Genomic DNA, 27,129 nt, shown 5'->3' with positions numbered 1-27,129 from the left:
ACCCTGTCATTTTCTGGTAGTATAGGCGCTATTGAAACCCAAACAGCAACAAAATCAATTTTAGCATGAAAATCCTACAGGAGTAAACACCATACCATATAAAGGTACACTTTATAGAGTCAAATTGCCAGTATATTGTGTGTCAGCACATACGCTAGAGCAGGAGGCTGCTATGTGGGCCTCTGACTGCTCACACTGACATTGAGCCAGGCAGAGACATCTGGAGCCTAACATAAGTGACCCGGCCTTTAAACAAGAACAGAGCTTATTTAACTGTTAAAAAAAAATAAAAAATCACTTTCTAGGGTTATATCTTGTTAAGATATAACTGAGAACACTGATTTTTCTAAGTAAGAATTGTGTGTCAAGAATCTACCAGAATTCACCAAAATGCACCATTTTAAAAATAAATTTCTGGAGGGCATGCCCCAGACCCCCCAGAGGACTTTGCGCCTTCGGTGCTTATGTCGTACCCCTTCACTGCACAATCTGTCCAACACCAAAAAGGTTTCAGTCAAAAAAAATTTCTCATCAGCACCCATGTTTAAGGCAGATTGTTTTTTTGTTTTTTTTCCAGTGGAGTTTTGACCCGCCAATTAAATGAGGCTTGCCTGTATTTAAGGTCAGACGTTTCATCAAGGAAATATGATATACACATCAGTCGTATTTTTTTTTTTTTTTTTTTACGATTCCCACTCAAACTACCTGTCTGTATCCCTGGATGAGACAGTTAAATCTGCATGGTCTCAGTCCACCCAGCTGTAACTGGGTACCAGATTTGGCTGGGGAAGTAACCTGAGTTTGACTTGTGCTACCAACTCTGAAGATAAGCAGCGGCACCAGCAGGCCTCAGTGCCTATGTAAGACTGCTTACTTGCTTTTCTATATGTGCTTTGCAGGATGTTGGATGCTCATTACTGAAACTTATGTCATTGTCGTCCCAAGCAGAAATTATCACTCAGTGATTTAGGGAGAGAGTATTCCATTTTGTCTCTTACTGGGCAGAGTGGGAATTTGTCATCCTGGCTGGCAATATCAAATCAAAATCCAATCAACTTTATTTATATAGCGCCAAATCACAACAAACAGTTGCCCCAAGGCGCTTTATATTGTAAGGCAAGGCCATACAATAATTACGGAAAAACCCCAACGGTCAAAACGACCCCCTGTGAGCAAGCACTTGGCGACAGTGGGAAGGAAAAACTCCCTTTTAACAGGAAGAAACCTCCAGCAGAACCAGGCTCAGGGATGGGCAGTCTTCTGCTTGGACTGGTTGGGGCTGAGGGAGAGAACCAGGAAAAAGACATGCTGTGGAGGGGAGCAGAGATCAATCACTAATGATTAAATGCAGAGTGGTGCATACAGAGCAAAAAGAGAAAGAAACACTCAGTGCATCATGGGAAGCCCCCAGCAGTCTAAGTCTATAGCAGCATAACTAAGGGATGGTTCAGGGTCACCTGATCCAGCCCTAACTATAAGCTTTAGCAAAAAGGAAAGTTTTAAGCCTAATCTTAAAAGTAGAGAGGCTGTCTGTCTCCCTGATCTGAATTGGGAGCTGGTTCCAGAGGAGAGGAGCCTGAAAGCTGAAGGCTCTGCCTCCCATTCTACTCTTAAAAACCCTAGGAACTACAAGTAAGCCTGCAGTCTGAGAGCGAAGCGCTGTATTGGTGTGATATGGTACTATGAGGTCCCTAAGATAAGATGGGACCTGATTATTCAAAACCTTATAAGTAAGAAGAAGAATTTTAAATTCTATTCTAGAATTAACAGGAAGCCAATGAAGAGAGGCCAATATGGGTGAGATATGCTCTCTCCTTCTAGTCCCTGTCAGTACTCTAGCTGCAGCATTTTGAATTAACTGAAGGCTTTTCAGGGAACTTTTAGGACAACCTGATAATAATGAATTACAATAGTCCAGCCTAGAGGAAATAAATGAATTAGTTTTTCAGCATCACTCTGAGACAAGACCTTTCTAATTTTAGAGATATTGCGCAAATGCAAAAAAGCAGTCCTACATATTTGTTTAATATGCGCATTGAATGACATATCCTGATCAAAAATGACTCCAAGATTTCTCACAGTATTACTAGAGGTCAGGGTAATGCCATCCAGAGTAAGGATCTGGTTAGACACCATGTTTCTAAGATTTGTGGGGCCAAGTACAATAACTTCAGTTTTATCTGAGTTTAAAAGCAGGAAATTAGAGGTCATCCATGTCTTTGTCTGTAAGACAATCCTGCAGTTTAGCTAATTGGTTTGTGTCCTCTGGCTTCATGGATAGATAAAGCTGGGTATCATCTGCGTAACAATGAAAATTTAAGCAATGCTGTCTAATAATACTGCCTAAGGGGAAACATGTATAAAGTGAATAAAATTGGTCCTAGCACAGAACCTTGTGGAACTCCATAATTAACCTTAGTCTGTGAAGAAGATTCCCCATTTACATGAACAAATTGTAATCTATTAGATAAATATGATTCAAACCACCGCAGCGCAGTGCCCTTAATACCTATGGCATGCTCTAATCTCTGTAATAAATTTTTATGGTCAACAGTATCAAAAGCAGCACTGAGGTCTAACAGAACAAGCACAGAGATGAGTCCACTGTCTGAGGCCATAAGAAGATCATTTGTAACCTTCACTAATGCTGTTTCTGTACTATGATGAATTCTAAAACCTGACTGAAACTCTTCAAATAGACCATTCCTCTGCAGATGATCAGTTAGCTGTTTTACAACTACCCTTTCAAGAATTTTTGAGAGAAAAGGAAGGTTGGAGATTGGCCTATAATTAGCTAAGATAGCTGGGTCAAGTGATGGCTTTTTAAGTAATGGTTTAATTACTGCCACCTTAAAAGCCTGTGGTACATAGCCAACTAATAAAGATAGATTGATCATATTTAAGATCGAAGCATTAATTAATGGTAGGGCTTCCTTGAGCAGCCTGGTAGGAATGGGGTCTAATAGACATGTTGATGGCTTGGAGGAAGTAACTAATGAAAATAACTCAGACAGAACAATCGGAGAGAAAGAGTCTAACCAAATACCGGCATCACTGAAAGCAGCCAAAGATAACGATACGTCTTTGGGATGGTTATGAGTAATTTTTTCTCTAATAGTTAAAATTTTATTAGCAAAGAAAGTCATGAAGTCATTACTAGTTAAAGTTAAAGGAATACTCGGCTCAATAGAGCTCTCACTCTTTGTCAGCCTGGCTACAGTGCTGAAAAGAAACCTGGGGTTGTTCTTATTTTCTTCAATTAGTGATGAGTAGTAAGATGTCCTAGCTTTACGGAGGGCTTTTTTTATAGAGCAACAGACTCTCTTTCCAGGCTAAGTGAAGATCTTCTAAATTAGTGAGACGCCATTTCCTCTCCAACTTACGGGTTATCTGCTTTAAGCTGCGAGTTTGTGAGTTATACCACGGAGTCAGGCACTTCTGATTTAAGGCTCTCTTTTTCAGAGGAGCTACAGCATCCAAAGTTGTCTTCAATGAGGATGTAAAACTATTGACGAGGTACTCTATCTCACTCAGAGTTTAGGTAGCTACTCTGCACTGTGTTGGTATATGGCATTAGAGAACATAAAGAAGGAATCATATCCTTAAACCTAGTTACAGCGCTTTCTGAAAGACTTCTAGTGTAATGAAACTTATTCCCCACTGCTGGGTAGTCCATCAGAGTAAATGTAAATGTTATTAAGAAATGATCAGACAGAAGGGAGTTTTCAGGGAATACTGTTAGTCTTCAATTTCCATACCATAAGTCAGAACAAGATCTAAGATATGATTAAAGTGGTGGGTGGACTCATTTACATTTTGAGCAAAGCCAATTGAGTCTAATAATAGATTAAATGCAGTGTTGAGGCTGTCATTCTCAGCATCTGTGTGGATGTTAAAATCGCCCACTATAATTATCTTATCTGAGCTAAGCACTAAGTCAGACAAAAGGTCTGAAAATTCACAGAGAAACTCACAGTAACGACCAGGTGGACGATAGATAATAACAAATAAAACTGGTTTTTGGGACTTCCAGTTTGGATGGACAAGACTAAGAGTCAAGCTTTCAAATGAATTAAAGCTCTGTCTGGGTTTTGGATTAATTAATAAGCTGGAATGGAATATTGCTGCTAATCCTCCGCCTCGGCCCGTGCTACGAGCGTTCTGGCAGTTAGTGTGACTCGGGGGTGTTGACTCATTTAAACTAACATATTAATCCTGCTGTAACCAGGTTTCTGTAAGGCAGAATAAATCAATATGTTGATCAATTATTATATCATTTACTAACAGGGACTTAGAAGAGAGAGACCTAATGTTTAATAGACCACGTATTATATCAGCAACATATTGTTTGGAAAAAGGCAAGTTTATAAGAATATAAACTGGCGTCCTGGCCAGGGTGTATCCCACCTCATGCCCGATGATTGCTGGGATAGGCTCCAGCCCCCCGCGACCCTTAATTGGAGTAAGCGGCTGGTGATTCTGTGTATGGCAGTCGTAAAAGTAGAACACTCAGTATAATACTGACTTAACATTGTTGTGATATCAGTTTTGGTTAAAGGCAAAGAAAAGCTGAAAATGTGCAAAAGAAAATACACATACAACTCACATTAAGAAGTACAGCTAAATTGGGGAGATCGGGGTGACAAAATAGCCATTAAAGTATTCTTACCAGGACTAGATGTTAAAATCCCTTGATGAATCAGTACAATGCTGTTGATGGGGATTTCCTCTCCATTGGGGTTGGATTTAGGGATGTCCACCTGGTGCCTCCAATTTGACACATCATCGGTTGTGCGCCCCGGCTTCATCGGATGTTTCAGCCTTTTATCACAATGCAGCCTCACCCAAGGCTGGCCCACCAAAGGCTGATCAGGCCTGGGTGTGTGTCGCACCGGAGGCTTCACAAAATCACTTGGTATCTCATACCATCTCCCTCTGCTTCAGCCACAGCCAGTGACTGCTGCTTTTGGCAGTAGCTTCAAGCTCTTTGACAGTCCTCCGCTATGCTTGTCCTCTCATTCCAACCTCCTTCAGTAGCCTTGTGGTGGAACTAACTACAGAACCCCTCTAACCAACTCCAGAATGCATCCTTGGACATCAAAACCCCCAAATTTTGTGGGGCCTTAAGCAGCCCCCAGACCCAGTACGCCATTTTCACCAAAAAAAAAAGAACCCCACCCACCTAACCTTAACCCCCCCCCCCCCCCCCCAATCCAGATCCTAGCTCCACGCCTGAAATTTTAATTGGTATCAATTGAAGTAAATGTTGTAGAAAAGCTGCGTCCTTAAAATGTGTTTATCCTGAAGTATTTAAATAATGTGGAGGTTAACATCTTTCTGTAATATGATGCTGCATTAGCAAAGACCAGCAATGGTTAGTGAGTGAAATATAATCTTGTTCAGCAGGAAAACAATTAGATTGTTTTCAGGAGTTATGTTACTAGTTGGCCCGTTTGAATAGCCCCCTAACTCCTCCAATGCGCCCTGCGCCATTACGCACAGCAAAAGTGAAAGCAGACAGAGAGCCTCGCATGACAATCTCACGTGCTCAAACAAAGAGTGTGTAACTATCACGATTGCTCCACTAGTTTGCATTTGAATGTTACTGGATTACCCTGTGGCTCTCTCCCTCTGGCGTAAAGCACTGTTTACCATATCAATGGGGTGAGGGAGAGGGGCCGCTCCTCAGACTGGAGCATAAACACATAGACCATTTTGTATATATTGTTCAAAATGTGCATTTGTGTTTATTGTTTGAACTGTTTTGTTGTACGGTCTTTCACACAAGACCTCAAATCACCTTTATAAAGTGTCAAAACGGTTGTTTATTATAGTTTACTGTGCGTTTTGAATAAATGTATGTGGAAAATTATTTTCTGCTTTACTTTTATCTTTATTACTGATTGTAAACCTTTATTACACTTATAAAACACAACAAAAGCATATATATTATAAAAGAACAGGTTGTCCTGAAAAAAGAGACATAAAACTTGATTGTGGGATGCAGGGAGAGCTGTTAACAGCAATAATAAAACATTTATGCCAGGCGAGTGAACTGTCAAAAAAATGCCCTCAGACCCCAGAGGGTTAAACACTAGGACGCCATCGCAAAAGGGTTTCTATAAAAGGTCGATGGTGAACAGCTTATGATTTGGCCGTGAAAAAAAATTTCAGACAGAAGTGTTTTTTTTTTTGTTTTTTTTTTTTTTTTTTGTTATTGGTTTTTTTTGTTTGTTTTTTTGCTTTAATCCCTGTGTCTGTGCTCTCTGTCCACTAATGTTCTCTGCTTTCTCACAATACAGCTGCAACCTGTGACACTGCCCAATCAGATAGAGTGCTCCGGTGTGATGCGTATATTTGGTGTGGTCTTTCCACGGGAGAAGGACAAGGAGGAATGGGAGTTGGAGCAGGAGGAGGCGCAGAAGAGGGACCACAGACGCGTTGGTAAGGTAAGATGGAATACAGACTAGGAGCTGCATAAAATTAGAACTACGTAGTAATATAATGCAGTGCTAAAATAGCCTCAGCCGTATGCGCATTGTCTTCTTTATAATTTGCAGTTGTTTAATTGGTATTCCAGTGCAATATATATATAATAATTATTAAGATCCTAGTACAATTTGTACTTGTTCAATCAAGCCCCTCTATTTTTTCACGTAATAATTTCACAAGGACCATAATGGAAATTAGCGTTTATGTTTTATTGTGTTAACCATGTATCATTGATATTCACCTCTGTATGTTTATATTGATGTTGCAGAATAAACCCAATTCATCAGTCAGTCATAAATAGTATTTTATTTGTGTTTTAACGGCGTCTGCAGGATTGCATGCATGTGCGCCTACATGAGCTTTTGACAAGAGGGGAAGTTAGCTTTGCGTTAGCACGTTAGTGTCCACGCTGATGTCCTGACGTGTTATCAGGTTACCAGTGTTTTCAGTTTTAGAAGTGGTTGTTTCTTATTAGCTTTTACATAATGTATGAGAAAGATGTTATATTTACACACAAATGAAACAGAGTTAGCAACTAGCTAAACCAGCCAGTGACGTCACCACACTGACGTCCGCGAAATGTTTTGTAAATCACTCCAGAGGTGTTACCAGGTTCCAAAAACAGCATTTTCAGTTTTTAGAAGTGTTTATTTCTTGCTAGCTTTTTGTTTGATGATGTTTGATATGAGACACGTTATATTTACACATAAACAAAGCGGTTTTGGAGCGCCAGAGAGAGACGGAGCAGTGATGTCACGGTGCCGTGATTGGCTCTCACCCCCTCCCCTCATAAAACAAAAGTGGATTGGCATGATTCATAGCATAAAAATATGAGGCAGAATGTGACATTTTAACCTTTTAAAATACCTTTTGTGAAAATAGGTCAAGATTAGCCATCTTTGAACTTGTCTGAGGTCTGGGATCCAAGAACGTTCCCTGTGAATGTGAGACTCTGGCAGTAATAGGACTGGACTTATGCTGGGCACAGACAGACAGACGGATGGACAGATGGACGTGGAGCCTTTGCAATACCTGATGGGCATAATTTGATGACCTCGGGTAAAAATGCAACAATTGAACAACCAGATAAAGTATTTTTGCCACATTTCTATGTTTGTGTGCAGGACCAGGAGCTCTTCTTCTTCAATGAGGTCAGTCCTGGAAGTTGCTTCTTCCTGCCTAAAGGAGCTCACATCTACAACACACTTACTGATTTCATAAAGGTGAGGGTATGCATTTGTACACTCTTGTGTGTACTGTGTACACTCTGCAAGAATCTAACTGTCCATTGTTTTCTCAACCTGATCATAATGAGGGGGTGGAACTTAAAGAAACTTTCAGCTGCAGCAAACACAACAGTTTAACAAAAAAAAAAATCAAAATCAACTCCCAGGATGTGTGTAATGTGCTGGTGATGGTGACTTAATGTAAGAAATGCTAAACCAAAGACTTGGGCTAAAGCACAAACTCACTTTTTTTACATTAGTCATATTTAAATATTTCCAACAATAAAGCCTCTGAGTGCTGAACTCATCTTTGACCACTGCACATGAGAGAAATCCTGTTTAAAAAAAAAAAACTTATGAAAGGGAATACATTGGTGTCGATAGATCACCTGGTAGTAGAGGTCTAAATCAACTCAAAATCGTGTTTCTCTAAACCTTAAAATTACAGGGTTGCCTTACTAACACATTCATGCATTTTATGATTATTTATTTATGAAAAATATTGTTGGTGTTATTATGAAATCTGTGTATGGAGTATTTAGAGTGCACCATATCCAGCAGCAACACTGACTGCCAATAACTTCCTACGCTGCTATCAATCTGAGCTGGCTGCATTTCTTCAGACATTTTAGCATCACTAATTTTCAACAATTTAAAAAATAATTTGACAGTGTCATTATTTGCTTTTTCCCTCGTTTGTTTGTATACATTACATATGAATGAATTTATTCGGCACACACACATGCAAAACAACAAAAAATATACAAAGAAAGAAAAGAATGCGCCTGAAAGGGCGTAGGCAGAAGCAAACGCTAGTAAAGGCCTACCCCTTTAACCAAAAATAAAAATATACATAAGTATATAAAATTGTACATATACCCATGATAACTAATACAAAGTATAAATTGATCCCTGAACTAAAATTTCAAAAACACAATCATGCAAGCAGCAGTGCACCCAAAAACAAAACAAAATCAATAAACCTACTTTAACATGCTATAGCAAGTAATCAAAAAAAACATTTTTTTTGAGCCTTTTAAAGCCAACCATAATACCGAGTGATTTCATGTTATCCGGACATTTATGTATTCCAAATATTAACACCTTTAACATAAACACAATGACTTTTTACGGTAGTTTGAATCTTTGATTCCTGAAATAACAATGTTCCTCGTAAATTATAACTGGAGTCCCTCATTTTAAACAGGTCCTGGACATGTGGTAGAAGTTTTGTTTTGTACTTTGAACATAATTTGCATTACGATATAATCAATCAAATCCTAAATTTCAAAATATGCAAACGGACAAACGATGGATTTGTTGGCTCACATATAATTTTATTTTGCAGTAGGCGATTGTGGGGGATCCCTCTCCATTTTAGGGTGTAAAATGAAAACTACAAGCCATATAGTGCCAAAGATACTAAGTATAATACCATATTCACAGTCGGAGCTAAACCTCCAAATTTCTTACACATTTATGTTGTAGCATTACATTAAAATTTATTTTGACCACCAGGCGAAAAGTCACCAAAATGACTGCTTATTTATTTATTTTTTACCAGTACTGAGTGGATTGTATATGGCAGTTATCATGGAAGATGCCTTTTCACAAAATGTGTGTTCAGGTTCATTGTTAGTCTTATGAAATACTGTGCCCTCTCAGTGCCCCTAGTTCATTTAATGTTTTTCTCAGTCAGTTTTTATAATGTCACTGGCCAGGTAAATATCAGACAATGGTACATGCATTCTGGAAATACAGAGATCAGGGCAGCACTGTGGCTTTGTGGTTATCACTGTCGTCTCACAGTGAGAAGCTGTCAGGTTTGCTTCCGAACTAGTCCTTTCTGTTTGGAGTTTACATGTTCTCCCTGTGTTTGTGTGGGTTTCTTCCAGGGGCTTCAGCTTCCTCCCACTTCCATAGACATGCAGGTTAGGTGAATTGGTGAATTTAACTTGACTGTAGGTGTGTCGAGAGTGTGAATGTGTTTTCCTGTCTGTGCTATGCGTCATGTGATGGGCTGACAGCCTGTCCAGGATGTACCCTGCCTCTCACACAGTGACTGCTGAGGTGACCCTTAACTAGAACAAACGAGTTTAGAAAATTGATGGAGTACATAGTTCATATCACTCATCAGGATATTACTCCTTACTAACCTTCAGCTCTTTTACTTTTGTGTCAGTCTGACCTTCGTCCAATCCTGTTATGGTCTCACTGTCGCTGCTCCTCCTTCTTCCTTCCTGTATTCTCCTAGAGTGAATACCGAAGGCGAGGTTTCACTGAGGTTGTGACACCAACTCTGTATAGTATTGCATTATGGGAGCGCTCGGGCCACTGGGAACATTACAGCGAGAATATGTTCACAGTGACATCAGAGGGCTTTGAGACTTATGCTCTCAAACCCATGAACTGCCCCGCACACTGGTGAGCCCACACACAATTACACTCGAATGGCCTTACAAGCTTCTGCTGCTCTGAACTCTCCTGTTCTGTCCCCAGCCTCATGTTTGAACATCGTGTACGTTCATGGCGGGAGCTTCCTCTTCGATGGGCTGACTTTGGGGCGCTGCATCGTAATGAGCCCTCTGGAGCCCTAGGAGGACTCACCCGTGTTCGCAGGTTCTGCCAGGATGATGCTCACATCTTCTGCACTCCTGAGCAGGTACATTTGAGTACGAAGACATTTGTCTTTTAGCTGATATACTGTTTCTAGGCTACAGCAATTCTTAAGGTTCTGTAACAGGATCAGAAACTTTGAAATGTAGACTTGTACTACATTAATTCAATGATGACATTGCAGTATGCCTCAGTACCAGTTCATGATGGTCTTTGCCCTGTTCAAGCATTCCACCTCAAGCCATTTGCATTTCTTTGGCTGTATTGTTTGTGTAATCCTTAACCTAGATGGCGCCTTAACCAGGCATGTATGTACCACTCGATCATACAATAAGATGCTGCCATGTCATAAACATATTAATGCAACACAACATCGTAATACAGAAGAGCCACTGAATAACGGCATATACATAACTGTGTTTCCTGAGGAGGATCCTGGAGCTGCATTTTCAACAAGTTATGGTCCCATTCATAATCAATTCAGAACCCTGGAGTGATGACAAGGAAGAATACATGTCAAGGTTACATTTTGCTAAATTGAGCACTTGAAATGCTGCTGAGTGCGAATGAGGTGCAATTTGTTATCATGATTTAATGAATTTGTTCCCATGTAATTTGTGCAAATACAAGTATTTCTGCTGTGTGTGTAGCGCACCAAGATGACTGCACACAGATGTTGAGAGAGCAAATAGTACACCCAGTTTTAGATCACAAACATGGAAATATTTTTGCTGTGCACCAGCATGGCATACTAGCATTTTCCCAGATATAGGAATGAGTACCTTGGCCATATTCACCGTCAAAATTAATTATTTCATGAGTGCGATAGCATTTCAAGCGCTTGTGTAGACAGAACAAACCTTGTGTGAATTGGCAGTGGAGATGTGTAGATTTCTTTTTCTCTTTCATTCTTTTGGCTGCTCCCTCATCTTGGGGTCTCAAGACCTGAGACATCTGTCTCCACCTCACACAAATTTGTTATGGAAATTTGATATCCTAAATTTGATATCCTATTTGTGATCCACATATTGCAGAGCTTGGACCTATAACACGGTGGTGTTAGGTGACAGGACGTGTCGTTATTATTATAAAAACACAAACAAAAAGTTTGGGCGGGGTAAGGGTATGCAGGAATCATCATATCTGTCTCTTCATAATTCGTGGAAATCCTCCTAACTTCCATACCATATGAAGATCTGCGTGAATGAGAACAATTCTGGTCCGACATCTTCAGTGAGAGATAATTGGACTTTTGCTGTTTTTGTTTGTAAGACATCACATTTGCCAGTTACATGTACAAAGGTCGATAGGTAAGTTTAATTTAGATATTTCATCACAAATGATTTCCTACCACATATGTATAATACGTGCAAACAATCGCTTCTTGCCTTACCTGTCAGAAGTGTCCTGGCTCCTGTGCTGCAACCTCTCATCTTTAAGATGTGTATATTATGATGTCTTCCCTTCCTTGTGGTTGTCCTCACAGTCTGCATTTTTTTGTCATCCTTAACTTTCCAGCTGGAAGAAGAGATTGTAGGATGTTTGGACTTTGTGAGGAATGTGTATCAAGTGTTTGGGTTCTCCTTCCACTGCCTCCTCTCCACACGTCCTCCACAGTGCTTGGGGGACCCTGAACAATGGGACAATGCTGAGCAGGTCAGTACACTCACTCTGACACACTTTGCTGCTGTTTTTTTTTGTGTGTGTGTGTGTGTGTGTATTTTGAATAATTAAGTAAAGGTTGACATTGCACCCGTTTTACCTCTTGCGCAAAGTTTGTTTTACCAAGTGGAATATACACTATTAAAGGAGGGGATCTCATTAAAAAGAAAAAATTGAATAATAGAGTTTTCAGTGTCTGCACAGTGCAGCACATTTGAGTAATGGTTTACTTCATTTTGCTTCTCGGCAAAAAAGTCTTGGCTTCAATTCTCCTCCAGAGCCTAGTTCCTTTCAGTGTGCAGTTTATCTGTTCTCCCCTTGTTTATGTATGTTTCCTCCGGACACTCCGGTTTCCTCCTACCATCAAAAACACCACTTTAGATTCATGCTTCTTCAACTGTCCTTGACAAGGCAGCAGCTGTGGACTTGAAGCTGGTCCCTTAGCTTACTGCTCTTCGAGGTTAAATGATATTGAATTTGTGATTGCAATGGGTTAAATGCAGAAGACATATTTTCCTATGGGGATCAGCAGAACATACCTTAGCTTTATAGTACTGCAATACTTGGTGTTTTTGCCCATGGGGGAGGTGTGCACTTTAGTTGACTTCTGGTTTTAAACTCTTGTGTTCTGTAAGGCTATAAATCTGATATAAAACATCTCTAAACAAGATGAGGTAGTGTACGATCAGTTGTGAGTGATCTGACAGATAGCTATACTGTGAATGGCTGCTCTGTTTATGTATATCTCTAAATCCCCAGAGACATCTTCTAAAGAGGCACAGCAGTAATTTAAGATGATTTACTCGACTGTAATTGAACATTATGATCCCCTGCTCTCTGGGGTCCTAAACGCAGGCATGCACTTACACAGAGAAAAATTGACAGGATGGTCATAATGTGCATTAAAGCATTTACTTACACTCCACAATACCACAACTGTTGTCATACAGTCTTACTGTTTTTGCATTCCTATCTGCTTCTGTGAGCAGCAGCTGGAGAGAGCTCTGCAGCACTTTGGAGAATACTGGGAGCTGAACCCAGGAGACGGAGCCTTCTATGGACCAAAGGTCAGTCGCATGTCAAACATGCAGTTGTGGAATCTGGTTTCCACACAAGTGAAGACAATCTGTGTTGTACAGTCATCATTTATAGTATCGGCATACAGTAAAAATAAGCAAACCTTTATTATTTCAAATGCTTTGAATAGGAATTTCCTCTTGGTGTCAGATTAAAAGTGGAGTGTAGATACAATGTTTGACCGATTCTCAAGGCCCATATGTGGATTTAATAGATCAGTGACAGCAAAAAAACAAAAGAAATGTTATACATCAACAGCCTGTAGTGTATGGTGGCTCAGGTTTTTACAGGTTTGGCTTTGTAATTTTTATTTATTTCATTCTTGGCAGCACAGTGGATTAGTGGTTAGCACTGTTGCCTCACAGCTATAGAAGGTCATGGGTTCAATTCCCGCCTGTGGCCTTTCTGCGTGGAGTTTGCATGTTCTCCCGTGTTTTTGTGGGTTTCCTGAGGGTGCTCCGGTGCCCTCCCACATCCAGAGACATGCGGGTTAGGTGGGTTGGAATGTTTAGATTGTCCATAGGTGTGCGAGTGGGTGTGAATGTGTTTGTTTGTCTGTTTGTGACAGACTGGCGTCCTGTCCTGGGTGTACCCCACCTGGTGCTGTGTGTGTGTGTGTGTGTGTGTGTGTGTGTGTGTGTGTGTGTGTGTGTGTGTGTGTGTGTGTGTGTGTGTGTGTGTGTGTGTGTGTGTGTGTGTGTGTGTGTGTGTGTGTGTTTCACTCTTGGGGACAATTTAGTTTTGTCCCAGATTTTAATTGATGCAGTAACAAACATGAATTCATAGTAAAATTAACTTATTACTACCTCTGCCAACGAAGCTGAGAGGATGTATTGTTTGTTTGTTTGTGACCAGCCTGTAACCCACAACTTTTCATATATTATGAATTTTTTTTTTTTACAGAGGGCTCAAATCCTGATAGGCAATAACTGATTAGATTTCTAGATCAAAGGGCAAAGTCAGGAGGAAAAGTCTTGGAAAAATCCCTATTTTAGCATTGAGCAAATTTTCAAAATTTCATATTTGTCAAAAAACATCAAATTGCTTTCATATTTGAGAGCGTTATGTAGGATGGTATCCTTTATTGACTGATCCAGATGACAGATTTTGTGACCATTTATATTTAACATTGGAAAAAAAATTGATGTATATTTAATGTATATTTTACATTACATTTTAATCAAACATGCCCCAATCACATTCATATTTGAAAGGGAGGTGCAGACTGGCACTCACTATTGCCTGACATAGTTTGATCCGAATATGATCTGGATTGTGGATTTTGTGGACATTTGAATTTAATATCAAAAAGCCAATTTGGTGTACATTTTGTATTATATCTCAATCAAAAGTGCCTCAGTTACTCATTTGTCACAATGTGGTGCAAACTGACACTCTGATCTGCATCTGATCCATATGGCAGATTTAGCAGACATTTGATTTTAACATTGAAAAACTCTCTTGATCTATATTTTGTAGCCACAAATACACCATTAACAGCAGAAATTTGACAACTTCATTACTGCAAAAAGGTGATTCCTAGAATGAATACATATATATGTCACAAGTTTGTTTGTAAATAAATGTTGTAAGAGAAGAATTACTTTGAATTTCTTGAAGGTCATTTTATTGTCACGCTAGTGCAAGAAGTCATTAAGCATCAAGAGGAAAACAGCCTCAGGCAGACATTATAATGATGGCGGTGATGAGGAGGTGCAGAGAACAGAGGTAGGTCAAGTCAGGGTGGGCTGAGACACATGGTCCTAAAGCTAACATCCCTCACAGCCATGTAGCTAGGGGTGTGTACGCTACAGGTAGAAAGATGAGCTACTGGTGATAGCTGTTTCCATCCACAAATATTCATCTTGTGTCAAATGTCTCCCTTTAAACTCATAAACATTTTGCTTGGAGTCATGAAGCATGACTGTAACATGTTCCTTCATTTTCCATCTTAGATTGATATCCTGATTAAAGATGCTATTGGCAGACAGCACCAGTGTGCCACCATCCAGTTAGATTTTCAGCTGCCAATCAGATTTGAGCTTCAGTATGTCGGGTGAGCTGATGTTTTTTTGTTTTGTTTTTTACGGAGGTGTGTTACTGGAATGTAGTTGTTGCTCTGTCTATAGTGATTTAAACCAGGAATGTATAATGGCCCTAACTGGATAATGTATGATGATTCCTTTATTAGATTTAGGTCAGCATGTGTCTTATTAATTCAGTGAAGTTATGTGTCTTTTTAGTCTCTGCTACTTTTCTCATGGTCTCCTTGTACTAAGTGGCTTTTCCTCCTTTCTTAATGAACTTGGATGCCTTTCTCTCAGGCAGGACAGACAGCATCACCAGCCAGTGATGATCCACAGAGCAGTGCTTGGCTCACTGGAGAGAATGATTGCTATATTGGCTGAGAACTTTGGAGGGAAATGGTGAGAATGTAACTGGATAATGCTGAGTCAGTCAGTTATATGTTAGACCTGAAACACACCAGATGAATTGTCTGTGCATGGTGTCTGAGCTGCTGAGGCTCACGTGTGTATGTGTTTACACAATGGAGCATTTCTGTTGCGTCATTGCTCAACTTTTTTTTCATGTTTCCACTAGTGCTAGGTTGAAAAGATTGATTCTCCAATTTTAAATTGATACTCATTTTAATTCCCACAGATAGATTCATACATCCAAAGATATATATATATGCACTTCTCACCAGCATTATACCAGCCTGCCTGAAAAAAATTGCGCTGCACTTGGGCTGTTATGCCACTTCTGAAGGTGTGTAATGAGAAAAGATAATTTCTCTACATTGATTGTGGACGCGCTGGTTCTGATTTAGAAGCAGCGCGGCCACAATTTATTCATCAGCCTCTCACCAGAACTCTTATCTGTTGTTGCGGGCAAAAAAAGAGAACCGTCCACCATTTAATTCACACGGTAGGTGAATTTTCATTCCTCATAACGTGCCATTTCAGTGGGACAGCGCACAAAGGTTTTTTCCCCATAGCTGCGTGTGAACTTTTCCCATAACTCTGTTCTCCTGCTGCAGGAGCGTGCCATGCAGAGAGCGGAGACTGGCACCTTCCTCCCCTGGAAAATTTTTAAATTTATAACTCTGAAACACTATTGGCAGCATTTTAAGGACCAAATTTTGTAAAGTAGTATTAATATGTTGAATAATTAGACAATCAGGTAACAGCTCAAAAACCGGTTTTAATAACACTAAGCCAAATCGCTATCCGATCGAATCAAAATAATTAATTCTAAAGCTTAAGAATCAGAATTGAATTGATTCTTGAAATTTGAATCAATACCCAGCTGTAGTTTCCACATCATTTGTAATGATGACTGTCACTGTCTCCCATACTTTACATCTTCAATGATTGTTTTGTAGAACTCATTTTACAGGGATTTGTTTGTGGGGAGTTTTTTTTTTTATGGCATGCAGATGATCCAGTGGTCAGCAGACAGCCCTCCCTGAAAACACACATTGTGTTATATTTGTTGTATATACTTAAAAATAGAAATATGCATCGATTTACCATCTGGACCAACACCTTTTCCTTTTGTGGTTTAGTTTTATAATCCATATCTTGTGGGTCATAGATTGGTGTGAGTTGAGGAGTGTTCAGAAAAGTGACTTCTTCTAACATGATAGGAGTCATGTAACTGTTTATCAATCATCAAAATGGTTTAAAAAATGGTTTAAAAAAATTTGTTTATATTTAACATGTCTGCAACCTCTTCCCCAGATGTAGAAACTCCAGTAAATGTTACCATTATGATGTCAAAGTGGTTGGCTACAAATCATTTCTCTGTTCTTGTTGCATGCCACTTGCATCACTTGTGAAAAATAGATGCCAGCTCCATTCTCTAGAGGGGCGCAGCAGCCACAGTGCGAGTCATGTGTCTGGGATGCTTTCCTCATACAAACAGTGTGCAAGGTGTAATCTGTTAAGTGTCACCGAAATGAAAATCAGCATGCAACCCAACCACCACACACACACACACACACACACACACACACACACACACACACACACACACACACACACACAAAAACACATCTCGTGTGTTCCAGGCATTGATCCAGCGCCTCTCTCTCTTCCCCTCTCAGGCCACTGTGGTTGTCCCCAGCGCAAATCATGGTTATTCCTGTAGGAGGCAACAGTGAGTCATATGCCAGACAGGTCAGTCCTGAAGGAAGATTTTTTTTGTTGTTGTACATTATTTGATCACGTGCACATGATGTATTCATTTTAATGTTGATGTGAGCAGTGTATTGAAGATTTTAAAAAGTAAAAATTGTCTGTTTTTTAATAAGGTGGTTCAGCAGTTCTGTGAAGCTGGCTTCATGACTGATTTGAACGCCGATCAGGGAGCGACCTTGAATAAGAAAATTCGCTCTGCACAGCTTGCACAGTACAACTACATATTTGGTAAAATAAATAAGTAAAAACAAGCTCATTATTTCTGCAGCATATTAAATCCTGCCATCATTGACTTTTGATTTAACACATTGACTTAGACTTGGTTATTGCCACTGAAGCTGCCACATTTAATTATGAATACAATATTTTGTTTTGCTGTTTATGTCCAGTGGTGGGAGATGCAGAGCATGAGAGTGGGACAGTGAATGTGAGGAGCAGAGGAGGAAAACGGCTGGGGAGGAGGTGCATAGAGGAGGTTTTGTCTTCTCTCATACAGCTACGAAACACAAGGAGCAACCAAAATGAGTTTTGAAGAAAAGTCACTACTGCCATAAATGTCTTGCATCCTCAAGTTCTTGAACTGTAATGTTGAAGAATTAGCTGCAAAAATTTGTAATAAAATATTAAAAAGTAATTTGTCTTGTTAGATATTTTCTGATAAATCAGTCTTGAAAAGTAGAGATTAAAAGTTGTTATAAGTTTACTGTCAGTCCAGTATAAACATTACTCATAGTTGTTAGCTAAGATACATTAAATGCGTGACTCTCCCTCTTACCTAAGCCTGTGTCATGATAAGGAAATGGGAATCAGCTATGCCCTTGAAAGACTGCAAGAAAGAGAGGATGTGGAGGGGGATTTGCCTAAAATAGGAGACTGATCAAAAGTGTCAGGGCTGCGTGTTATCCTCTATTTCCTGGAAACAGGAAGGTCAAGGTAAAGGTCAAAAGAATTGGAAGTTTTTCCTTTTTGTAAGTGAGCAGTAGGATGGAAAGACATTGGTCACAACAGTGACAGAAAGCGAATGAAAGAGAGGAAAAAACAGTAGAGAGGGCAAACCTAGACGTGAAAACGTTTTCAATTGTTCTGGAACTCATTTTGTGGGTCAGGGACGAACGGTCAGAAACCTTTGTGGCAAAGCCTCTGCTATTGGTTGGATTCAGAAGATCAACAGTCATGCAACCTTTAAATCAAACCCAGATATGTCCCACATGTGGCTATGCACCTTCAAATGCATGTAACGCCCAAGATGAAATGCCTTTTTACAACCCCATTTCCAATGAAGTTGGTACGTTGTGGGAAATGTAAATAAAAACAATACAATGATTTGCAAATCCTCTTCAACCTATATTCAATTAACTACACCACAAAGACGAGATATTTAATGTTCAAACTGATAGGCTGTTTTTTTGTGTGTGTGTGTGCGCAAATATTTGCTCATTTTGAAATGGATGCCTGCAACACATTTCAAAAAAGCTGGAACAGTGGCAACAAAAGACTGGGAAAGTTTGATTAATGCTCAAAGAACACCTGTTTTGAACATTCCACAGGTGAACAGGTTAATTGGAAACAGGTGAGTGTCATGATTGGGTATAAATTTAGTTTATTAGATTATTTAAGGGACAATGTACAGCATCATTAAGCTCAACGAGACAGATGAGTTGCACCAGATTATAGCTAATTTCCAGCTGCAGTCCCTGGGTATATCAAATAAATTAACAATGAAATTGCACAATATTCTAAAATTCCTCTCCCACAATAAATCACTTTCACAGGCAAACAAGGTCAGACCATATCACAGTCAGTCACAAAAGCATCCCAAAAGGCTCAGCCATGCACAAGCAAAGATGGGGCGAGGATCACCACTTTGTGAACAGTTGCATGAAAAAATAGTCCAACAGTTTAAGAACAATGTTTCTCAATGTTCAATTGCTGGGAATTTAGGGATTCCATCATCTACAGTCCATAATATAATCGGAAGATTCAGAGAATCTGGAGAAGTTTCTACATGCAAGTGGCAAGGCCAAAAACCAACATTGAATGCCCATGACCTTCAATCCTTCAGGTGGCACTGCATTAAAAGCCAACATTGTGTAAAGGATCTTACCGCTTGGGCTCAGGAACACTTCAGAAAACCACTGTCAGCTAACGCAGTTTGTCACTACATCTGCAAGTGCAAGTTAAAACTCTACCATACAAAGCAAAAGCCATATATCAGCAACATCCAGAAACACCGCTGCCTTCTCTGGGCCCGAGCTCATTTGAAATGGACAGACGCAAAGTGGAAAAGTGTGCTGTGGTCTGATGAGTCCACGTTTCAAATTGTTTTTGGAAATCATGGACATCGTGTCCTCCAGACAAAAGAGGAAAAAGACCATCCAGCGCAAAGTTCAAAAGCCAGCATCTGTGATGGTATGGGGTGTGTTAGTGCCCATGGCATGGGCAACTTACACATCTGTGATCACACTATCAATGCTGAAAGGTACATCCAGGTTTTGGAGCAACACATACTGTCATCCAAGCAATGTCTTTTTCAGGGGCATCCCTGCTTATTTCAGCAACACAATGCCAAGCCACATTCTGCACGTGTTACAACATGGCTTCGTAGTAAAAGTGCGGGTACTAGACTGACCTGCCTGCAGTCCAGACTTGTCGCCCATTGAAAATGTATGGCGCATGAAGCACAAAATACGACAATGGAGATCCTGGACTGTTGAACAACTGAAGTCATTAAGACATTAAGCAAGAATGGGAAAAAAATTCCACCTACAAAGGTGGCCATGCACCTACAAAGGTGAGTTGGCTGTAGGTTTTGGGTGAAATGAGATAAAGTGTAAGTTTGACCCGGCCCGGGGGTATTGCACAGTAGTTCCACAGCGATGTTATAGACCATTAGCTGCCACAAACACTCCCAAACTCTTCACTCCATAGATAACAGTTAGTGGATTAACAGTGTCCTCAGTTCCCAAATGCTTATTGAGTGTTGTTAGAAGGAAAGGTGATGCAACACAGCGGTAAACATACCACTGTCCCAGCTTTTTTGAAACATGTTGCAGGCATCCATTTCAAAATGAGCAAATGTTTGCACAAAAAAACAGTTTTAACATTAAATATCTTGTCTTTGTGGTGTATTCAACTGAATAAAGGTTGAACCCAGAAAAGCGGTTGAAGATGAGTGAATGAGTGTATTCTGTTTTTATTTACATTTTACACAATGTCCCAACTTCATTGGAATTGGTGTTGTAAGAGTAATTGTCAACAATGCTGAAAAGGGGATCACAAAAGGTCATCAGTAGACCTGAGGCTCAGTCGTGGTGGTGCAGTGGGGCCTGTAGTAACCTGAGCTGATGGAACTTTTTTAGTGATGTAAAGAATGCCACAATAGGCCAGCTGCAGGGCTTTTAGAGAGCATGTTCCCTTGGAAAGGACCACAGTCTTGTGAAAATGTATTTATTTTTAATACCCAGGTACCCCCCACCCCCTCCCAATAAATAAATAAATCAAAAATCGAGTCACCTTAACCCGTACATAGACTAAGATTTACTTAAAAATTCTTGCTTTTTTTTTTTTCTTCTTAAACCAGAGGAAATGGGCTCTTTAGTGAAGATTAGTACGACACTGAATCACAATGTTCCTGCTTATTTGAAGCACTCCACCAGAGATGGAGAACATTATGATGAAAATGGCTCCCTACAAAAGTATTTTTAGTAATGTAGAGTTCAGTCTCAAATTTGGCTGAAAGTGACAGCATTCACTGTTACATTTTAAAATTTTCAAGCCAGTCAGAAACGCATCATTTTCACGGTTGCTTCATCTTTGTCTGACATTCATGTGAAGAATTACAAATGGGCCTTCAGTAGCTTTCAATTGTAAATAATCCTTTAAAATGTTCTTGAACCTGGGCCCTTCCTCACCACTAAGATGTCTATAACGGGTTGAAGATATTTGTATACACGCTGTGATTGATGATTTATTATTTCTCTGAACCCTAACTGGAATAAGTGTATTCAGAAAATGAGTGGATATTGCAGCAATTTGCCTTGTTTTGTTTTTTCTTTCAAAGCCCAAGGGTTTGCAGTTTTTCCACTATATAAGATTTTAAAATTAGTCTTAGCAGTAGTTTTGGGGTTTGCGAGTGGACGCAAAGGGTGTGGTTCACAAAATCTACTTCTTCCCAAGCAGCAAGGTTAACTCTTTTAGCACCTTTTTTTTCTTGAAGTCATCCCGTAGTTATGAGCTTTAGAGTTGGCTGTAGGTTTTGGGTGAAATGAGATAAAGTGTAAGTTTGACCCGGCCCGGGGGTATTGCACAGTAGTTCCACAGCGATGATATAGACCATTAGCTGCCACAAACACTCCCAAACTCTTCACTCTATAGATAACACTATCAAGTTCCCTTCACCCACCTCTCTTTCCCATTGCCTCGCCAGCAACCCAAAACATCTTTTCTCTGCTTCCATACTGGCAAAGCAGTTTTTCATTCAACTGCAGGAATTGCACAGATTTCACATAAATTTCCTTTTAGATTTGACCAAACAGGAGAAATATAAATAAAAGTCAAACTATGGCACAGCAACAAAATATTAGGAAAGGTCTCAAGAATGGAAAAGCTTTCTGAAAGCCCCTCAACACTTATAAAGCAGCTGGAAGCTTCTTTTTGCCGGCCGGAGGCAAAGAGGCTAAAGTCTGGCAGGCTGGCTGGAGGAAGATAAACAGGCTGCTCTGTATTGTTCTACCGCTATCACAGATAAACTGTCAGCCTGAATGATTGAAAGCTGCGTTGCCCAAAATAGGCCCGGTGGGGTCGGGATGACTTTCCTATCCACCCTGTTATAAATAAACCTGTATGTGCGCACATACCTTATTTTCATGCATTTTATGATCGGAGGAATCAGTGAAACTTGTGTGTGTGTAAAGAATTGCATGTAATCACCTCCATGTTGTCTTAGAAAGTGAAGTCACCGAAAACAAACAAGAGGATTGAGTGACAAACTGTGACCCGCTGGTCAATACGTCTTCAGCAAACACACTGATCTGCTTCGTGCTTGCAGTACACACACTCCTTCTAACTCTCAGGTTTCTGAGTCAATTGTGCATGTACTTTGTGCACAGCATGTAAATCCCTAATGTTTGGACAGGGGATTGTAAAATACCACTTGATGGAATATTTCCATTTCCTTTAGATTCGTGCAGATTTCCACAATATGTATCACAGCTGGATGAGGCCTCATTTGTCTTAATTTAAGGGCAATCACAAAAATGAAATTCCTTATTGTTGTTACCAACTGCGAGAAGGTTTTGTGCTTCAGCTGGATACCCCAAAACCTCAGGCCACCCACACTGCCACGGACGAACAAGCTTGGTTGGCTCTTATTCCTTCTTGCCAATTCCCTCTCAGACTATTTTCCCTCTCACTTCTGGCTTGAATAACTCTAGCCAAACTCTTAGCTCAGTCTCAACTCTCCTCTTCTATAAAGAACTATTTTGTGTGTGTGTTGCTCTTTATTTGATCTGGCTGCTCTCTCCCTTCGTCAGACGGTCTCCACTCTAATCCACCGGTGTGTAGTTCACGCCTTTGATTTAGTTGTGTAGTTTGTGCTTGACTTTAGATTAATTTCAAAGTAATGGATGCTCCCGCATGCACACTCACTCACAACTTGCAAGTGTGCCAGGCCGCGGAAGTCGCACACATTGACTGAGCTGCTACAACGATAAGTTGTAACTCTGCACAGAGCTGTACAGTCTCAAGCTGGCTGCAGTCTGCTGCAAAGTATGTCTGCTATTCAGCACATCTCCCGTCCTACGTCCTACTCTCATCTGAGTGTATGCAAACACCTAGACAGACCAGACGGAAAGAACCAAGAGCCTCTGTGTGAAAGAAACATTCGGTTTATTGTTCCGGCCACCCTGTTGTGTCGCTGTCAGAAAGGAGGAGTTTCAGGGTTCAGGGAAAGGGCATTGGGTATAAACCTGCCCTGTTTAAATTTACAAATATTTACAGTTCTCTAGCCCCAATAACCCACTATAAATTCTAAAACGTTTTATACGAAGTGAAAAGGAGCGAGGAAATAAAATGCGGGAGTCACGCATCAGGTTTGAATTTGTTTGGATGACTTTGTGCCAACCCATGTAGAAAACGCCCACATTCTGATCTCCATTACTGTTTATGTCCAAATGTTTCAGGGAGCAAATGCTCAGAAGGCACAGGAAAGAGGGACTGATTTAGCTCAGGATGTACTCGCACCTCAGTGCAGACTTTGTATAAACTGACCATAGGTCACCGGATTACACTGAGGGCCCTTAAAACACCATTGCAGCCACAGATTTAAAATATTGCAAACAGTGCGGTCCATGTAGGGCTGAGGAAAGGTTTACTGACCTTGAGTTAACTGACGCTGCTGTGACCTTTGTTGGATCAATGTATTCCCTGATTGCAGCACTTAAGAAGCTGAATGAAGAATCCTAGTGTCTGGGTGTGTGATTGTCCTGGATGAAGACAAAGATCCAGGCTTTTAATGACTTCCTGGACTCAGCCATCAGAAGTGTATCTGCATGTGGTGAAAGTGTTGAACTTATAGAGAGATTAGCTTAGCTCCTTCATGGCTCTGGTTCCTTTGAGTCATGAGGTCCCTGGAGAGAGATGCCTGGCAATATTAATACCTCTGCAGAACAGTGAACGTCCAGGTCTGAAAGATTCTGGTTCTTCCTGTCTTAATGTGTGGATGTGAGACCTGGATGCTTTACAGTGACTTGAAACAATGACTATTGTAAATGTCTTTGGTAGTAGATCTCTTCAGAGAATCCTTGGGTACTGCTAGAAGGACTTTCTGCCAAGTGAGCGGTTACTGGGGGAAAACCTTTGACAAGAAGGCACTTGCATTGTGAGAGACCATCAGCTTCACATTTCCTCAGCACTGAGATACCTCTGTGCTAAGTTATATCCAGCGGTGCCTCAGTGTTGAGGTCCCTGGTGGCTGGAGAAGACCAAAGGGACTCCTATGTTTCACCAGGTAGCAGCAGACAATGATTACTTTCAAGATGCGGGGATGCGACACTCAGGATTGGTGCATGCTTGCAGACCTGACTTGAAACAGCAATACTTAGTACTGTAAAGGCAAACTCTGGGATTTTTCAAACTTGGCCTTAAATATTTTTGGGTTTAAGGTCTACATTTTCACCACTGAATAGGTGAAAATGTCATAAGTATCTTTTAGCATGAAGAGGTTCCCTATGGGGATGTGCATGTTTATTTCAGTACACGTAAAGAAACTTTTATTAAATGACTGATGATGCAGGCAGTGACTTACCTTCAAATCCGTATGGCGATGCTGCTCTCCTATAAGTACATATATGAGGGCCAATTGAGAGGTTTTGGGCTTGACCCAGAAAAAGTAGGGCATGGTTCTCCATGTTTTGCATTTTGAGCAACCAACATTTCTCAGCATTGCACCCAGTGAGTTAAAACACATTTTTGAGAAATACTGGTTTCTCAGAATGCAAAAGATGGAGAACCACGCCTACTTTTTCTGGGTAACACTCAGAACTTCTCAATCATCCCTCGTAAATCTATTGCCAGTGGTGACCGCGTTGCTGCTTTAACCAGAAGAATGAGTCCCTTCTGCTTATAACAGGAATGAACTCCACAATTCACAATGAAAAGTGACTTGTGGTCCCTGACATCCCAGGCAGGCCCATTCACTAATCCGCCTCAGCATGAGCCAGAATCAGTGACGGTTTTCAAAATTGACAGGACAAGCTATTCTTACATTTGTATTTGAGTCAATATTCTATTTCCTAAACCCCTTTATTCCAGTTAAGGGTTACGGGTGGGGGTCGGATGGGGTGGTTGGAGTGTATCTCAGTGGTCACTGGGGGAGAAGGGGGGGTGCACATTGGAGAGGCCACCAGTCTTTTTGCAGGGCTGACACATGGACATACAAACACACTCTCACTCTATGGTCAATTCATCTTTTTGATGAGAAGAAAATGAAGCTGAATGCATCGTCAATTATTCTGTGCAGTCATCATGAATAATTTCTCATTTGCAAACCTCAGTCATAGAAATCATAGCTAGCCCACTCAAGATGATTTCTGGAGTAAACAACCATCGTAATAATTTATAATACAATTTCAACTATGCCAACTATTCATTACTTGCAACCAAAGTCATATTGTTTTGCATATTTTACCGGAAAAACTGTCCACTGAGCTCCGTAAGCGAACGTCAGCATCTGTTTTATGTATGCTGAATTTGTTTTCACCCCCTTTGCAGCTTTTCTCTCAGTATGCTGTGTACAAACTAGTGAAGCCTCGGGGAGTAAGAGCAGGAGCAGGTGATCTCAGACTCTGACCCTCGGGTTGTTTTAAGGATTCCTGCTTTTAGAGCGAGGCCTAAACGTGGCTGAGGAGGCTGAGTGGAGAGTTAATATAGAGCTAAACAAAGGGAGGGAGAGCAGATTAAACTGACAAATCCTTCATGAAGATATCTATGATATATTGTAGAAGTTTATCATGTCACTGTTTCATAACAGTTTCTGTGTGTGATAACGGTGTAATAATTTCTTTCTTCGTTATCTTTGGTTTCACATACATGTGGTGAAAAGTTTATTTGTAGAGCTAGACACGTTTTGAATGGTTTGTACTCATGTTTGTGAGGGCTGCTTTGAGTTTTTACAGCTAAAAGAAAGATATTCTCATCATGTAAGGTCATTTTGCGCTGTGTGTCTGTTTTTAATATCTGATGGTCTAGTATAGGCAAACAGACTGTAGCACTTTTACATCTGGTGCTGGCAGCCAAGAGCTTTACAGTGATGCCTCACATTCACGCACACATACACTGCTCAGCTGCACACTGGGAGCAGTTTTGAGATTAAGGACCTTGCTCAGGGGTCTTTAATGATTTTCCTGTCTGACAGGGAATCAAACCAAGAATCCTCTCATCACAAGCCTGCTGTGCTAGCTTCCTGACTGATACCACCCAGAAACAAAAACTGTGCAAACCCCCCGCCGCCTTTTGTTCCCCTCATGCAAAGTGTCTAATATTGAGCAGATTAACAAAACATTTAATAATGTATCAGTATTTGTGAAGACTTGTAGGTATTAAAGTTGAATTACAATTCCAAACATGCCAGCACCCCAGGGGCCCTATAGGCCGGCCCCAGGTTAGTGGCAATTTGATTGAATGCTAATTTGTGTGGGAATATGCACTATTCATGCACAGTATCGACGGAAATGATGGGGGCCTCTCTCAGAGCCCTGCATGATTTTCCAGTCTTGAATCTCTAGTGTGTAAAGATCTGGGCCCCTCTGCTTGACAGTACGTTGGCTCTCATGGAATATTTCTTTTCTCTCTCTGTCTGTGTGTGTGTGTGTGTGTGTGTGTGTGCACTGCCCCGGTGGATAGTAATCTGACCAGGGTTTAAACGCATAGTTAAATAGATTTAAAAAAGCTTTTGTGAGTCACTTTTGAGGTTTTGTGGGGGCGGGGTGGGGTGGGGGGTGGTCATGGCGAAGCAAGCTCAAGCTGAAAGCACATTTCTGAACTAATGAATATCTGTTTAGAATAACAGTTTTTAATGATGAACAGCTTGGAACCCTTTTTTAAAAGAAAATAACAGGCACACATTATTTGAGACATTGTGTTGTCATGGTTACATCGGTTCTGTGAGTATTGTTGTGACCATGACAACTCATGATGGTTGACACTTGGTAGTTGCACTGTAAGTACCTACTGTGGAGAAGAGGGGCTGATTAGATTTTAGGATTGTACTGTGCACATAGTTGTAATAATAACACTGGTCAACACAATTTTTCAAGGGTTTTGGGGGGAAAATTTGGGGGTGCTGAATCGGAATCTGG

At 40.5% G+C, this 27,129-nt stretch overlaps 1 protein-coding gene across 2 annotated transcripts in view; it reads left to right on the top strand.

Annotated features, from left to right (window-relative positions):
• Window positions 1-17,906, top strand: part of LOC117514315 (threonine--tRNA ligase 1, cytoplasmic-like) — a 110,696-nt gene extending 92,790 nt beyond the window's left edge. For both annotated transcript variants that reach the window (XM_034174701.1, XM_034174700.1), the window contains exons 8-18: window positions 6,303-6,449; window positions 7,617-7,715; window positions 9,973-10,142; window positions 10,218-10,380; window positions 11,853-11,990; window positions 12,986-13,063; window positions 15,029-15,129; window positions 15,398-15,499; window positions 17,182-17,254; window positions 17,389-17,503; window positions 17,665-17,906. In XM_034174701.1, the coding sequence (XP_034030592.1) occupies window positions 6,303-6,449; window positions 7,617-7,715; window positions 9,973-10,142; window positions 10,218-10,380; window positions 11,853-11,990; window positions 12,986-13,063; window positions 15,029-15,129; window positions 15,398-15,499; window positions 17,182-17,254; window positions 17,389-17,503; window positions 17,665-17,807 (1,329 nt within the window). In that variant the 3' untranslated portion in view covers window positions 17,808-17,906. The remainder of the gene's footprint in view (window positions 1-6,302; window positions 6,450-7,616; window positions 7,716-9,972; window positions 10,143-10,217; window positions 10,381-11,852; window positions 11,991-12,985; window positions 13,064-15,028; window positions 15,130-15,397; window positions 15,500-17,181; window positions 17,255-17,388; window positions 17,504-17,664) is intronic.
• Window positions 17,907-27,129: the final 9,223 nt, after the last annotated feature.

This window comes from Thalassophryne amazonica, chromosome 7, assembly GCF_902500255.1.
Source record: "Thalassophryne amazonica chromosome 7, fThaAma1.1, whole genome shotgun sequence".
NCBI lineage: Eukaryota > Metazoa > Chordata > Actinopteri > Batrachoidiformes > Batrachoididae > Thalassophryne > Thalassophryne amazonica.
Note: the sequence above shows the minus strand (reverse complement) of the source record. Positions and strands in the feature narration are given on the sequence as shown.